Source organism: Lithobates pipiens, unplaced genomic scaffold (genome assembly GCF_037356315.1).
Source record: "Lithobates pipiens isolate NorthernLeopardFrog02 unplaced genomic scaffold, aLitPip1_a1.2 Scaffold_19, whole genome shotgun sequence".
Taxonomy (NCBI): domain Eukaryota; kingdom Metazoa; phylum Chordata; class Amphibia; order Anura; family Ranidae; genus Lithobates; species Lithobates pipiens.
The window spans coordinates 75,645,284-75,662,664 of record NW_027507764.1 but is presented as its reverse complement, the minus strand read 5'-3'; the positions used below and the strand labels follow the sequence as shown (position 1 = coordinate 75,662,664).

At 43.0% G+C, this 17,381-nt stretch overlaps 1 protein-coding gene across 3 annotated transcripts in view; it reads right to left on the bottom strand.

The window, feature by feature from the left end:
- MALRD1 (MAM and LDL receptor class A domain containing 1) overlaps positions 1-17,381 on the bottom strand; it is a 696,170-nt gene that overhangs the window by 488,570 nt on the left and 190,219 nt on the right. For all 3 annotated transcript variants that reach the window (XM_077490931.1, XM_077490932.1, XM_077490933.1), the window contains one exon: positions 1,769-1,875. In XM_077490931.1, the coding sequence (XP_077347057.1) occupies positions 1,769-1,875 (107 nt within the window). The remainder of the gene's footprint in view (positions 1-1,768; positions 1,876-17,381) is intronic.

The following is a 17,381-nucleotide window of genomic DNA, read 5'->3' as shown; positions in this document are numbered from 1 at the left end:
GCAGAACAACGGAAAGCAAAGATGTCTGTATATAGTGTCTATGATGTTTGGTCTAGATCCTTGGAACTAAAGATGAGACAATGGTGCCTATATACAGTGTCTATAAGATTGGGCTGTTGCCGCTCACCACACTGATGATCTCTCAGGAATGTGACTCAAGGGATGACATCCAGCCTTCCCCGCACCGCACCGCACCATGGCTCACCCGAATCTGATAACACTGCAGGATGGATGTGATGGAAATGGCCTCCAGGCCGGACAACTAAGGGGAGCTGTCTGCTGGATATAATTCTGCAAGTACAGGCCACAACTCAGCTGCAGCTAACACTATCACAGATTCCCTGTACACAGATCCACACCAAGTCCCAAGAGAGCATGCCAGGCCTCAATCCATCCCTCTTATAGTCTCTCCCAGCGGTCTGCTCTTCCAGCCAGCTGGTAGTTGTGGTTCCACATAATTCAGCCAGAGGGTGAATCCCATCCATACAGACTACATATCCCAAGATGCTTTGCTCTGCCTTGTCTCTGTTTAAGAAAGTAACAGGTCAGCATCACACTCAACACTAGAGGGAAACAGCTCCCCCTGCAACAATGCCACAAGTGTCTCCCAATTGCAGGAATAGGTAAATATATCCATCTCCTGGCTATATATATGTGTCAGGGTGGACATGCCAGTGGACCCCCAGTTCGTAATCCTAGAAGAACTTTGAGGCACATAAGAACATCTATTCCCTTTACTTGTAGGATTCAGGCATTGGCGCATAGAAGTGTGCATGCGCGAACTGGCATGCAAACAGAAGCCGTCGCGCATCCCTGAGCATGCCAATGCTTGCATGCACCTGCGTGTACCCGCTCACACCCGTGATTGACGCTGGCGCCAAATAAGAGTATTTAAATCCAGCCAGTGCCTAGCCCCAGTGCTGCTTTGTCTTCAGCTCCTGTGCATCCTGTGACCTGTGAAACCTGTATCTTGATCTCTGTTATCTACCCGGTTTGTCTTGACCATCCTTGAACTCCACCTGCATTGACCTCAGCTTGTCCTGTGACCTCTCTTCTGCCTTCTCCTTTGGTTCCTGTTGCACTGATCTGGTTCCAGACTCAGCTTGCTTCCTGACTATGCTCCTGCCTGTACCCTGCATCTGATTATTACTGCCATGCATGACCCAGCCTGCCTGATCTTGCTATCCGTTGATGTCATTTGCACCAGCTGCCTGTCTGCCTTGACCTTCAGGTGACTTCGCCAGCCTACCAAAGTCATCCGCCCTGCTGCCTGCAAGACTCCTTGGCACTCGTGTGACTCTGAACTCGTGCGCCTTCTGTTCACACTATCAGAGGCCCCGAGTCAGAGGTGTAAGGGAAGCCTTCCTTGTCCAATCAGGCTCTACTACCAGATACGTGATAATATGTGATTGCAAGTAAACAGATGTCTCCATCATAATTAGAATTGACTCTGTATTAGTTAAATGGGCGATTCTCCAGGATGATGATGAGGATGATTATATCCCATGCCTTGAGTAGGTGTGAGTTTGTTCACATGAAATGGTCCTTCGATGCTTTTAAACTTTGTTAAACTGTTAAAATAAAAATAATTGAAAGCTGAGCATGTCCCAAATATTTCTAAATGGAAAAACCCAATTACAGCACAACATTAAACATAGCCATAACTGAACATGATAATAATAATGATTACTATATACAAACTTCATTATATCACTCTCCAGCTTTATAATGTCAGATTTGATTCAGAGCAGAGAACACAATGTCTAACCTGGCAAACGGCAGCTGTAGACGGCTTCACAGAAAAATCACTTTCCAGCTGGGAATAGGCTGTTCTTTCTCCATTCGCAGAATCCGCGCTGAAGTACACAAAGTTTCCTAAAAATAATAACCCTCAGTTACAAAATGGAATATTTTCATTATGCCGAACATAAGCTGTAATAATAGGTTGCAGAAATTTGGTGTTATGTAACAATGATTGCAAACAATTCTGCAGAAGGGTTGTCTGCATATGTTGTTCTATTGTACAGTCAAACAAAAGAAAAACAAACAGTAAAGAAAAAATTGTATAACTATTTCCTATTCAAAAAAGTAATTATAGGCAATAGGTGAAATCACTGAGAAGGCTAACTTATAGACTCCAACTGTAATAAAAAAAAGAAAGTTTGCTCAGTGTGAGTTCTCTAGAATCTACTGTAGCCAGAATACACAGAGCACCTCACATGTTCACTGGAAGTGCACTTCCTGAAGCCTTTGCTTTATCACCAAGGCAGGTTTAAATGTGATTGGTGGAAGCAAGAAACTTCTTGGTCCTGACATATTTTTTACAACAAACTTTGAGGAGATACAGGAAGACACCTGTATTGCAGGTGTTTGGGAATTCCTCTTCTATATCACAAGCAAGGGTCCTCAGATCATCAAACTACTGATACAATGTCAGAAACCATGAAATCGGGCTGAGACAGAAGTACAGCTAAATCACACTTGTTTAATAATAAAAGTAAAAAGAGCAAACGTAGTCAAAAGATAGCCAAAGTTCAGTAACCGCAGCGGATAGTCAGCCAAGCCAGAAGTCAGGGATCAATGTAGTGGAACAGCAAGCAGGATCTGGAGCCAGAAAGGATGTCAGCAAATCAAGTCTTGAACAGGATCACAGGCAATAGTTTCTGTGATGTGACCAAGGTGAAGGCAGAGCTCGACTGGATGGCTTAAGTGGGCAGGACTGACGAGCAGGATATCAGCAACAGATGAGTAACTGTGGAGAGATAGGAGCTGGCAATTAGCTGAGCGGCCAGCTCAGAGAAGGAGGGGCTGAGCTGGAGTGGAATGGAGTGGAGCTCTACAGCAATCCTTGGTAAAAAAAAAAAAAAAAGGAATGAACAGAGGCAGTAGGTTGTGCTCCCTTTAAACAGCTCATGGTTTAAATTTTAGTTTTCACTACAGCATGACTTTAAAAGAAAAAATGTAATCTTGATATTAAAGTGACTCTGTCATCGTCTTTTTTTTGTTAACAAAAGCACCCCACACAAAAAAATTATTGATACCTGTACGATGGGTGGTGGCCACCAAAGATTTTGTATTCTTTACTTCCTATGTGTCGGATGCCTAATCCTCTTCTGTGTGCTACCTACATCCCTGTTGTGTGCTTTAGCTGAAACCACTGTGCACAGCAGGGGGGTAGTTATTTGTAAGTGAGTTAGACCTTGAAGATTCTTTGGCAGCTATAGCTCTTAAGTAAAGACAGAAATCACCACCCATTCAACAGTTAAGCATCATTTCTTAAGTCTATTTACAAGTTTGGTATTCTACTTATCTGTGTCAGTTACTTTTTTTTTTTTACTAAGCATCATAGAAGATTCCCAGTTTTGTATTAAAAACATATATTTAAAAAAGCAGCTCAGAAAAAGAAAAAGTGTAAAAATAAAACAGCAGTTCTTGCTGCAATTCTCACCTTAAATCTGGAGCCATCGCAGCAACTCTTTTCCACCATTAGGTGCCGTCAATGTTTCAGGTTGAATGATGACAACATCATTCAACTTGTATTATATTTAGTGATGTTTGTGCAGTGCTAGTGAATGATGGATGTGATGATGCCACTTTCTAGGTCAGAGCTTACTAAGTGACATCATTATGCCCAGCAGCTCAGTGCTGGCTACAAGCGACGGTGTCTTTGCAGCTGGAGCTGGGTTCATGTTGATCCTAATGTCCAGGGAAGTGGATGTACTGTTCATTTATAGATGCCAGCTAATTATTTTAAATACTGTATTTGCTGGCGTATAAGACTACCTTTTACACTTAAAAAAAATGCCCAAAAATCGGGGGTCGTCTTATATGCCGGGTATACAGGTATACAATGCTGCCCGATGGATGTCAGCCCCCAAATGTCTGCTAATACTGTATGTGGCTTCAGCTACAAACTGTATACGCCGTTGAGCCTGGCTTTTAGGAATAAACTCAAGACCTTCCTCTTTTAGCAGATGATCAAAGCTCGCCACAGCGCCTAGAGGCGATTCAGTTCGCATTGTGCGCTATGCAAATATTTCATTCATTCATTCATTCATTCAATCCCGGCGAGCGATGTATTCTTTTAATGAATACAGAGCCTGCTTGGATTGGAGTAACAACCTCTGCCAATCCGAGCAGGCTACATAGAGTAGCCTGCTCGGAATGGCTTTGAGAGAGAGAGAGGCAAGGGCTGATGATGCTACAGCCTCTGCTAATCCAAGCAGGCGTTGTATTCATTAAAATAATACACCGCTCACCATACTTCCCTGGGTAAATCCATTCACTGATCTCCTACTACTATACATCCTGCTATTTGCCTTTGAGGTCCCAGGCACCCAAGAGGGACAGGTAAATCTGGGACATATGACAGGGGGGTTATTAAATGCATTTTGGTGGACAATTCCCATAGAATGTAACCCAAAAGTGGTATAGGTTTGGTTAGTGAAAAATTCTACTTTCCAGAGTTGTGGCATTCAATAGATCTCTGTTTGTGTTATTATTGTTTGATTTACTTTATGACATAACACAGCATGGCGGATGAGTAGTTGGCATTCTTGCTTTGTTTTTTTTAATCGTTCTAATGTTTTTTAAAAATGGTGTTGCCTCAGAAGGGGGGTAGTCTTATACCGTGAGTATTGCCCAAAACCTATGTTTTCACTTGAAAAATAGGGGGTCGTCTTATACGCCCAGTCGTCTTATACGCCGGCAAATACGGTATGTGAGCAGTTTGGATTCCCTGCTTTTGCTAATAAAATTTTTTTAAATGGAGAGCACTAGATCCGGCTTTATTGTTTACAGGGATATGTTGATGCATTATTTAAGCAAATCTGTAAATGTGTACAAAGGAGAGTTGTAGCGATATATCCCAGGATCCATTTAAGGTGGATATCTTATGCCCCGTACAAAGGAGCAGATTTTCCATCGGAAAAAACTTGGATGGTTTTTCCGACGGAATTCCGCTCAAGCTTGGCTTGCATACACACGTCAGAGAAAAGTTCTCTGAACTTTCAGCAGTCAAGAACGCAGTGACGTACAACACTACGACGAGCTGAGAAAATAAATTTCAATGCTTCCGAGCATGTGTCGAATTGTTTCCAGGCATGCGTAGGTATTTTGCACGTCGGAATTTGTACAGACAATCGGAATTTCCGATCGGAAATTTTTCCGACCGAAAAATAGAGAATTCTGCCAGCAAATGTCTGATGGAGCATACACACGGCCGGAATTTCTGACCAAAAGCTCACATCCGACTTTTGCTTTTCGTCTGTTCTGACCTCTTATGATTTTGAGGTCCATTCCAAGATGAGCAGATTCACAAGCTTTTCACATGGTGGTGTTGGAAGAGGAGAGTGGAAGATCACCATTTTTTTTAAATACACAGAACTAGTGGAGATTAAGGAATTTTGTTATTATATTAACAATTTTTGTATTCTTTAATATTTGATCACCATTTATTTATGGGCTATTCAGAAGACACTTATTGGACGGCATAGTGCATATTTATTATTTGATGTGTGTTTTTGATTTATTCTGATACCGATAGTTAATATATTTTTTCACTAGAGCTGCACAAATATTATTGAATATAATACATTGTCTATTGTCTGTGGGTGATGCACAGAATGTACAAGCTTGCTATTGTTATATTGTATATGATTGTTTGTTGTGCTGACACATTTTGTACTATTATTTAACATCATTCAACTTACTGGAACCCACCCACCCATTGTAGCTATTCAGGAGTAAGGTTTACCCTTGAAGGAAAACATTCTCTTGTGTTTGTATGACATTGAATATTGCAGACAGTAACTCTTGCTACTTTTTTCCATTAGACTAGGCTTTCTTCTTAAACAGACAATGTTGGGAGAAGATAACAAAAAAGTTCTTCAGATTTGAAGTGCAGGCACCTAGATGAGCACATATCTGCAACAGCCCCCCAAACCAAAACACCAACATTTCCCAATACACTAGGACCTTTGACCACCCTTTCCTACTTTCTGTAAATTCCTATTGTTGGCAAGGCTACCGTCATAGTTATGGACCAATATTTGGAACCTCGCTCTGACATTACAAGAAAGACTGGGTGCTGTTACCTCTGGGGCATCCAGTGGGTCAGAGATTTGACTTCCTGACCTCAAGCATCAGCAGTGCAGTGTGTGAGGTCAAAAAGTTGGCAAGGCAAAGATCAGTATTCAAGTGATGTCTGACCTTCTTACACCCAAGCTAAAGTGTCAAGCTTAAACAAAGTATGTATAGCTAAATATACTAAATAGATAGCAATTGAGGTAAACTTGTTGGCAGACCTTATATTTATGGTGGCAGTTCCGAAAAGCAGGCACCTTCAGATTTCGATCCCCAAAACTACATAGTCCTTTTAGGCACCAATCAACCACACAGCATCCAGTCAAATAACTCTCCAATCCCACATTTGCTTTTAGACAGTAAAGCTTATTATTCCATAATGCAGTAAGGAATAGTAGGAGGTATGTCAAGCATCAACCAAAAACCTGTACGGCCTCTTACTTGCCAGAGTGCTGGGGTTTTAGGAATCCTTGAGTGCTTAATAGGGTTGCCACCTGTACGGGATTCACCCAGACAGTCCGGGTTCTGAATCATCTGCCCGGTTTTCAGACTGCTTGAAACCCGGACAGACCATTCTGGCAAGGGGGAGCTTCATTACAATACATGTCACTGTGGAGACAGTCACAGCAGCAGTATCATTTCGTCTCAATAAATACACACACTGTGCTGGTGTGTGTGTGTTGGGAATCTGAAGCTCCTTTCTGTCTCCCCCCTCCAGGCTCCTGCAGGGTCTCCATTATCTCTGTTCCCCCCTCTGCAATCACTAGTGCCGTGGTCTTGAAGAAGGGGGAGGCAGAGCGGAGGAGATCACTGGAGCTGCTGTCAGGCTGCCCGCTGCTCATCAAGAGGTGAGCCGACTTTTTATTTTACTAAGCAAAGTTCCAGGAGCGTTTCTTTTGTGAAGGTTAAAGATAAGCAGAATCGGAAGAGACAGCAGTGTGTGTATGGGGGGGGGGTGGGGGGGGGGGGAAGAGTCTGCAGTCTGATCACAGTATCTCCCAAGCAGCTCACTTATCTATGTACACAAACTTCCCCATCCTCTGTCCAGATCATGTGATGTCATTTATGACCATTCACTTAACCCTGTGTGTATGTGGTGAGTTTACACCCCGATAGTCCAGACTCAGAGCCTGGATAACACAGGATATATGAATGGTCATACATTACCTTCACATCATCTGTACATACAAAGTGCTGGGGGCAGCATCTTATAACACATTGTTTTCATTTAATAGTATTGTTGTATATTTTAGTAGATGATCACAATAGCTTTTTTTTTAAAATTATAGACATCCCTATCTGACCACTTCTCAGCCCCCAACTCCCCCCAGCTTATATCACCCCCAGACCACTTCATACAGACATCACTCCGAGCCGCTTCCTACCCCCCAGCTGAGGGACTTCATTCCATAGTCACCCCACAGACACCGCAAGAAATCCCTCCCCATACTGCCTCCATCATACCCTCTGCACCACTCTCCTGTACATACTGCCTCCATCATACCCTCTGCACCCCTCTCCTGTACATTCTGCCCCCATCATACCCTCTGCACCCCTCTCCTGTACATACTGCCCCCATCATACCCTCCACACTCCTCTCCTGTATATACTGCACCCATCATACCCTCCGCACCCCTCTCCTGTACATACTGCACCCATCATACCCTCCGCACCCCTCTCCTGTACATACTGCACCCATCATACCCTCCGCACCCCTCTCCTGTACATACTGCACCCATCATACCCTCCGCACCCCTCTCTTGTACATACTGCACCCATCATACCCTTCACACTCCTCTCCTGTACATGCAGCCCCCATCATACCCTCTGCACCCTTCTCCTGTACATACTGCACCCATCATACCCTCTGCACCTCTCTCCTGTACATACTGCCCCCATCATACCCTCTGCACCCCTCTCCTGTACATACTGCCCCCATCATACCCTCCGCACTCCTCTCCTGTACATACTGCACCCATCATACCCTCCAAACTCCTCTCCTGTACATACTGCCCCCATCATACCCTCCACACTCCTCTCCTGTACATACTGCCCCCATCATACCCTCCACACTCCTCTCCTGTACATACTGCCCCCATCATACCCTCCACACTCCTCTCCTGTACATACTGCCCCCATCATAGCCTCCACACTCCTCTCCTGTACATACTGCACCCATCATAGCACTCCTCTCCTGTACATACTGCACCCATCATAGCACTCCTCTCCTGTACATACTACACCCATCATAGTACTAATCTCCTGTACATACTGCCCCCATCATACCCTCCACACTCCTCTCCTGTACATACTACACCCATCATAGCACTTCTCTCCTGTACATACTGCACCCATCACCCCCTCCAGAAATGTTATTTAATCACAAAACTATATGTATAGTGTATACAACATAAAAAAAGATGTTCATTACAATGTACAGTGGTAATGAATTTAATTTACTACAAAAAAAAAATATTTGCCGGTGTTCTGGCAGATAGTGTCCTGCCATCATATAGTGTCCGCCCCGTACTGCGCATACGCAGTACGGAGCAGACGAAGCTTCGGAAAATCTCCGAAGCTGAACAGCGCCTGCGCCGTGAGTGGAGGTGGTAGCCCCACCATCCAAGCGGACATAGGGTTGTGAATATTAGAGGGCCCCTCGCGGGCGAGCTTTGCTCGCCACACTTTGAGCTCGGCCTCGCTGCGCTCGGCTCTTTTATATTCCTACTCTATGTCCACTTGGATGGTGGGGATAGAACCTGGACTCACGGCGCAAGCACCGTTCATCCTCTGCAATTTTCGGAATCTGTGTTGCTGTGTACTGCGCATGCGCAGTACACAGTGGACACTATCGGATGGGGGACCTTATATGATAGGACACCGGCGCTGCTAAAGTGTTCGGGTTTGGCTTGAAGAAAAGGTGGCATCCCTAGTGCTTAACATGGAAGTACCATCTTTGCAGACCTTGGGCCACTTTAGGTAGAGCAAGCTTACAAATTATAAATATTTAGATCCCTGCATTGTGATTGGTTTTCTTTAAGCACCAGTTAAAATGCAAACAGGAAATTGCACTTTTAGATCTTATAATTATCCAAACTTAAAAAGTAGCACCATGCCTGCTTTGAAATGTATATTTTATCTAGTCATTTTTGAACTTGGTATTTATATGTTGTATGGCTATAAGCAAGACTAGTGGGGTTTTTTTATTTTTATTTTTTTTTTGCTTTGGAATCAAATATAGGAAATGTTGCATTTCTTTTTCTATTGAAATCTAAATTATACATTGTCAAGACAAACCCCTGGACATGCATTATGAATTTGCCCATGTATAATTGAAGAGCCATGTTAGCAAGTGTCTGGATCACAAGCTGGTGCCGTATATAGGTTCAAGGAAAGCGGGAAGTAAGATCAGTCAGTAATGAGGAGGTGAAGTCCCTGGATGATTAGGACAAAGGAGAAGGTGAATACTATTACCTTTATTATAGCTCACAAGGAGTTATGAAGAATAGCTTGAAAACCCACACAGTGTTCGTCTGTGACCTTCCACTTTATTATATGCCAGTCTGCATGATAACACAAGTTGACCACTTGCAGTAAGGGAGTCAGCTACAGCAGCTGTGCGGGCCTGCTTGCTTCAAAAAGTTCCTACCTATAACATGGAAGTGTCTTCCAGAACACAACTACAGAGCAGGTGACTACTTCTATGCCAGTGAATTGAAGAGTCTCAAGCTTATTTGTTATTCTATTTTACTCACCAGTAGTGAGCTCACAAGACATTCTATAAAGAAACAGCACTACTCTTACCTTGAATTTCCTTCTCTTATCCATATATGCCAACTTTCTGAGTTAAGAAAGAGGATGACCCATAGACAGAAGGGGTTTTATTTACTAAAGGCAACTCGACTTTGCACTACAAGTGCACTGCAAGTGCCCTTGGAAGTGCAGTCACTGTAGATTTGAGGGGGGACATGCAAGGAAAAAAAAAAGAAAAATATATAATAACAGCATTTTTGCTTGCACATGATTGGATAATAAAATCAGCAGAGCTTCCTCATTATAGAGCTTCCCCTCAGATCTACAGAGACTGCACTTCCAAGTGCACTTGCAGTGCACTTGTAGTGTAAATTGGATTTGCTTTTAGTAAATCAACCCCCTGGTACGTAGGGAAACGACATGCTCCTGCGAGAACCCTGTTATGCAAACCAGGAATTATTATGGAAAAAGTGATTGGTTACACCCACAGGTGTTTTTTCCTACCACTTTTCCTTTATTAAGTTTTTTTCATGTCTACTAGCCTCTTGTTTGGACAGATTTAAGTGTGTTATTCCTAAGAATTGCAGGTCTACAATATAAAATGCCAAATTTCAATGCAAAACATTGTACCGCTTTGAGCCTCAAAAATCTGAGAAAATCATACCGCCAGGGAGGTTAAAGAGATTTCTGCTTTTATACTAGTGAAACCTATTTTACCAGATAGGAGTTAAGGAAAATCTGCAACAGGGACGCAGATGGCAATAAAAGTTGTATATATATATATATATATATATATATATATATATATATATATATATATATATATATATATATATATATAATCTTTTTTTTTTTTTTGAGAAATAGAAAAGGCTAGAAGCCCTCTCTGCATTTTATTGCTGTCTTTGACCCTGTTGCGGATTTTCACTCTTCCTGTATAGTGAAACCATAACGGTAATTGTAAATTTCTTTAATGGAGTTCCATGCAGCAATTAATACATCGAACCATGATGCAAAATCTCATATACCTCACCTATGGAGGAGGCTGCTTTGCTAAACAGTGACACCATGTAAATTCAAAAATAATGCAGCCTGTCCATCATTGTAGCCTTGTCAGTGTCATATGCAGCCTGTCCATCATTGCAGCCTTGTCAGTGTCATATGCAGCCTGTCCATCATTGCAGCCTTGTCAGTGTCATATGCAGCCTGTCCATCATTGCAGCCTTGTCAGTGTCATATGCAGCCTGTCCATCATTGCAGCCTTGTCAGTGTCATATGCAGCCTGTCCATCATTGCAGCCTTGTCAGTGTCATATGCAGCCTGTCCATCATTGCAGCCTTGTCAGTGTCATATGCAGCCTGTCCATCATTGCAGCCTTATCATGCAGCCTGTCCATCATTGCAGTCTTGTCCATCACTGCAGCCTGTCTATCATTGCAGCCTTGTAATGCAGCCTTGTGCATCGTTGTCCCCTTGTCAGTGTTAATTTCAGATTTTATTTTTAAAAATGGCGCCCGGTAGTTCTCGGTCACCTTCTGCCATTCTCTGCGGTTTGCGGGCAAAAGCCGCGAGAAGGGCCGAAGGCAGCTGAAAGCTGCGAGAAGGGCCGAAGGAGGCTGAAAGCCACCCAGAGGCTCAAAAATCGCTCAAAAATCATGGAGGATCGGCGTATAACACGCACCTCGCGATTTTCCCCTGATTAAGGGGAAAAAAATGCGTGTTATACGCCGATAAATACGGTAAATTCCACTATCAGGAGAAACACCAATGTTTTCGAGGGTAACAGACAGAGCCTGTACAGTATATGTGTGCCCCAATTCGTTTTTCCCTTGGGTAACAAGTTTTTAGTTAATGCCTTTGCCCATCAACCATAATTGCTGTTCATTCTGTTGACTGTAGAAATAAGTAGTCAGTACTGTTATAAAGCCTTTTAGAACCCAAGGCGAAAAAGTCAAAATGCATCCCCCTATGAGTTGTGAACTACTTCAACAGCATAAGTTGCCGGCAGGGGTGGACTGACCACAGACCCCGAGCTACTAGGGGGCCCCATCAGGGTTGCCAGCTTCAGTAAAACCAGGAACAGTATGCAAAAATCTGTGTTTTTTTTACATCTGTCTCTGAAATGTCCCTTACCGACATACTTTTGATCTAAAAATCCTGAGATTATAGCTGCCCCACCTCTCCAGTACCTTCTCAGCCAATAGAAACATGTCTGTGTATACTGTGTGTACATGTCTGTGTATACTGTGTGATTGAATACTGTGTGTGTGTATACTGTGTGGCCCCATAATCTCGGATTTCCTGGGGGCCCCATAATCTCCTATTGCCCGCGGTCCCCATGAGTTGTCAGTCCACCCCTGGTTGCAGGTCTGGCCCTTTTTGCTCCCACACTACTCCTAATAAGCCCAAGACTGCCCAGTAATGTACATGAATACAGATGCCAATTTTTTGAGTTGGCAATTGTATAATCACATGAACACAGGCAGGGCCACATTTCTGGGAAGGAGATATGGGTCAGATGGGTCAGACCCAGGGTGAGATAGATTAAGGATTACCCCTTAGTTTTCTTTCGCTCTTTTTTTTTTTTTCTATGCAAGTGCTGTAGAAGAAAAGTATAAGGGAATTTGTATTTGATCAAAAGCTGTATAAATGTGTTTAAAATATACAAGGTGGCATTTACAAAGATCTATAATTACAGAAAGTACTGTATAATGGTTTACTGGGTTCGTGGGAGCATACTATACCGAAAAAACTCAATACACAGGCAGCCATTTTGTGAGCTGTCAAATGGTACTTATTATAGCTGGGAACTTTTGGAAGTCAATAGATTCCTATTGGGGTTTAAAGTGGCGTAACATTGCACAAAACATTGGAATAATAGTGTTTGAAAATGAAAGGCTTGCAGGAAATATAATTATTCTTACAAGTCATGTGAACAAGCAGCTCTGACTTGACCAGATGTAGACAAAAAAATTGCATTCCTGACTATATGCTGACAAACAAACAGGCGGTTGTTACAATATAGGCAACAAACAGACAATTGTAACTAAATAGGTAAACGCAGCAAAAAAATAGGCAATAATGACAACCCTCAAGCAATGACAATAGCACTGACTTTACAGGAACCAGGAAGGTGAGGGTGCTAAGCGCTGGCTCTCTTATTTTGGATCGGGATATCGCTTAGTATTTTCATCTGATATACAGTGCCTTGAAAAAGTATTTCCACCCCTTGAAATTTTCCAAATTTTGTTGTTGTGTATTTTATTGGGATTTTATGTGATAGACTAACACAAAGTGGCACATAATTGTGAAGTGGAAGGAAAATGATAAATGGTTTTCAATTTTTTTTACAAATAAATATCTGAAAAGTGTGGCGTGCATTTGTATTCAGCCCCCTTCACTCTGATACCCCTAACTAAAATCTAGTGGAACCAATTGCCTTTAGAAGTCACCTAATTAGTAAATAGAGTCCACCTATGTGTGGTTTATTCTCAGTATAAATACAGCTGTTCTGCGAAGCCCTCAGAGGTTTGTTAGAGAACCTTAGTGAACAAACAGCATCATGGAGGCCAAGGAACACACCAGACAGGTCAGGGATAAAGCTGTGGAGAAGTTTAACCTCCCTGGTGGTATGATTATTTCAGAATTTTATGCTCAAAGCGGTACAATGTTTTGCATGGAAATTTGGTGTTTTATATTGTAGGCCTGTAATTCTTAGGAATAACACACTTAAATCTGTCCAAACAAGAGTCTAGTAGACAGCCCGGGTATGATAAAGTTTGAAACACGAAATCATAAATTATAATATAATTAATAACTATAAATAATTATAACAAATAATAATATAATACAAATGATTCAATAATGTAATCAAATAATAAACACTGAAATTTGCTCAATTGCAGAATTGTCGCTGTCATTACTTTCGCTGTCTGATGATGAATTTCCCCACAAATCGCTATCGCTCAATTCTGCAAGTGATTCTAATTTATTATCCCTGTTTTCTAGCTGGCCTAAAACCACTTTTGATGTAAAGTGACGGTTTTGGTTTGCTATGGACAATCTCCAGTTTCCAGGCAGAAAGAACAGTATATATAATATAAAACTGCATGCAGGACACTGGACAGACCACTAGGGACAAAAAGGATGTGAAATAATTTGATACAGTAATGTAATCTGTAAGATTACAGTGTACTGTATGTACAGTGGTGTGAAAAAGTGTTTGCCCCCTTCCTCATTTCCTGTTCCTTTGCATGTTTGTCACGCTTAAGTGTTTCGGAACATCAAACCAATTTAAACAATAGTCAAGGACAACACAAGTAAACACAAAATGCAATTTGTAAATGAAGGTGTTTATTATTAAAGGTGAAAAAAAATCCAAACCATCATGGCCCTGTGTGAAAAAGTGATTGCCCCCTAAACCTAATAACTGGTTGGGCCACCCTTAGCAGCAACAACTGCAACCAAGCGTTTGCGATAACGTGCAATGAGGCTTTTACAGCGTCCTGGAGGAATTTTGGCCCACTCATCTTTGCAGAATTGTCCTAATTCAGTTACATTAGAGGGTTTTCGAGCATGAACGGCCTTTTTAAGGTCATACCACAACATCTCAATAGGATTCAGGTCAGGACTTTAGCTAGGCCACTCCAAAGGCTTCATTTTGTTTTTCTTCAGCCATTCGGTGGTGGACTTGCTGGTGTGTTTAGGATCATTGTCCTGCTGCAGAACCCAAGTTCGTTTCAGCTTGAGTACACGAACAGATGGTCGGACATTCTCCTTCAGGATCTCTTGGTAGACAGCAGAACTCATAGTTCCTTTTATCACGGCAAGTCTTCCAGGTCCTGAAGCAGCAAAACAGCCCCAGACCATCACACTACCACCACCATATTTTACTGTTGGTATAATGTTCTTTTTATGAAATGCAGTGTTCCTTCTACGCCAGATATACTTGGACACACACCTTCCAAAGAGTTCCACTTTTGTCTCATCGGTCCACAGAATGTTGTCCCAAAAGTCTTGGGGATCATCAAGATGTGTTGTGGAGAAATTGAGACGAGCTTTGATGTTCTTTTTGCTCAGCAGTGGTTTTCTCCTTGGAACTCTGCCATGCAGGCCATTTTTGCCCAGTCTTTTCCTGATGGTGGAGGCATGAACGCTGACCTTAACTGAGGCAAGTGAGGCCTGCAGTTCCTTGGACGTTGTTGTGGGGTCTTTTATGACCTCTTGGATGAGTCGTCGCTGCGCTCTTGGGGTAATTTTGGGCGGCCGGCCACTCCTGGGAAGGTTCACCACTGTTCCATGTCTTCGCCATTTGTGGATAATGGCTCTCACTGTGGTTCGCTGGATTCCCAAAGCTTTGGAAATGGCTTTATAACCCTTTCCAGACTGATAGATCTCAATTACTTTCTTTCTCAATTGTTCCTGAATTTCTTTGGGTCTCGGCATGATGTGTAGCTTTTAAGGATCTTCTGGTGGACCTTACTGTGTCAAGCAGCTCCTATTTAAGTGATGCCTTGATTGTGAACAGGTGTGGCAATAATCAGGCCTGGGTGTGGCTAGAGAAATTGAACTCAGGTGTGGACAACCACAGTTATAGTATGTTTTAACAAGGGGGGCAATCACTTTTTCACACAGGGCCATGATGGTTTGGATTTTTTTTCACCTTTAATAATAAACACCTTCATTTACAAATTGCATTTTGTGTTTACTTGTGTTGTCCTTGACTATTGTTTAAATTGGTTTGATGTTCCGAAACACTTAAGTGTGACAAACATGCAAAGAAACAGGAAATGAGGAAGGGGGCAAACACTTTTTCACACCACTGTATAGTGTGTTTCCCTTTTTGAATTTGGTGCCATGCTCCGTCCCCCATGCGTTGCAACGCTCGCGGGGAATGGAGCCTGGTGCTGTGATACATCGAGCGGGGACACGCTCGCACACAGAGCGGGGAGACATTGCAGGATCCAGGGGGCAAGGTAAGTAACTGTACCTGGATCCTGCGATGCGATCCTGAGTGTGGCTCGGGGTTACCACTTTTGGTACTGAAAATCCACCCCGAGCCAGACTCGGGAATACCATTAGGAAGGTTAAAGCAGGGTTAGGTTATAAAAAAAATCTCAAGTTTTGAACATCTCACGGAGCACTGTTCAATCCATCATCTGAAAATGGAAAGAGTATGACACAACTGCAAACCTACCAAGACATGGCCGTCCACCTAAACTGGCAGGCCGGGCAAGTAGAGCATTAATCAGAGAAGGAGCCAAGAGGCCCATGGTAACTCTGGAGAAGCTGCAGAGATCCACAGCTCAGGTGGGAGAATCTGTCCACAGGACAACTATTAGGCCGCGTACACACGGGCGGACTGTTCGCCCAACTTTGTCCGTCAAACAGTTTCGGCAAACAGTTCGCTCAAAATTAGCATGGACGGACATGGCCACACACGACGAACGAACAGTTTGCTGAAACCGTGCGCGATGACGTGAACGGCACGTACGACGGGACGAAAAATACGACGTCCTATACACTGCATTATAACTTTCGGCGTGTTAAGCCTTTCTGAGCATGCGCGGAACTTAGTTTGTCGAACAAGCCTACACACGGGCGGACTGTTTGCTCAAACAAGGTTTCAGCGGACAGTTTTACGGAATTTCCGAAAAACCTTGTTCGTCAAACTGTCCGCTGAAACTGTCCGCTGAAAGCCCACACACGAGCGGACTGTCCGCCCAAACACTGTTCAGCGGACAAAGTTGGGCGAACAGTCCGCCCGTGTGTACGCGGCCTTAGTCGTGCACTCCACAAATCTGACCTTTATGGAAGAGTGGCAAGAAGAAAGCCATTGCTAAAAGAAAGCCATAAGATGTTCTGTTTGCAGTTTGGGAGAAGCCATGTGGGGGGACACAGCAAACATGTAGAAGAAGGTGCTGAGACCAAAAACTAACTTTTTGACGTAAAAATAAAAACGCACATCACCCTGAACACACCATCCCCACCGTGAAACATGGTGGTGGCAGCATCATGTTGTGGGGATCCTCTTCTTCAGCAGGGAAACTGGTCAGAGTTGATGGGAAGACGGATGGAGCCAAATACAGAGCAATCTTAGACGAAAACCTATTAGAGTCTGCAAAAGACTTGAGACTGGAGCGGAAGTTCACCTTCCAGCAGGACAACAACACTAAACATACAGCCAGAGCTACAATGGAATGGTTCAGATCAAAGCATATCCATGTGTTAGAATGGCCCAGTCAAAGTCCAGACCTAAATCCAATTGAGAATCTGCAGCAAGACTTGAAAATTGCTGTTCACAGATACTCCCCATCCCATCTGACAGAGCTTGAGCTATTTTGCAAAGAAGAATGGGCAACAATGTCACTCTAGACGTGTAAAGCTGGTAGAGGCAATCCGAAAAAAAGATTTGCAGCTGTATTTGCAGTGAAAGGGGGTTCTACAAACTATTGACTCAGGGGGGCTGAATACAAATGCACACCACACTTTTCACATATTTATTTGTAAACATTTTTGAAAACTATTTACCATTTTTCTTGCCAC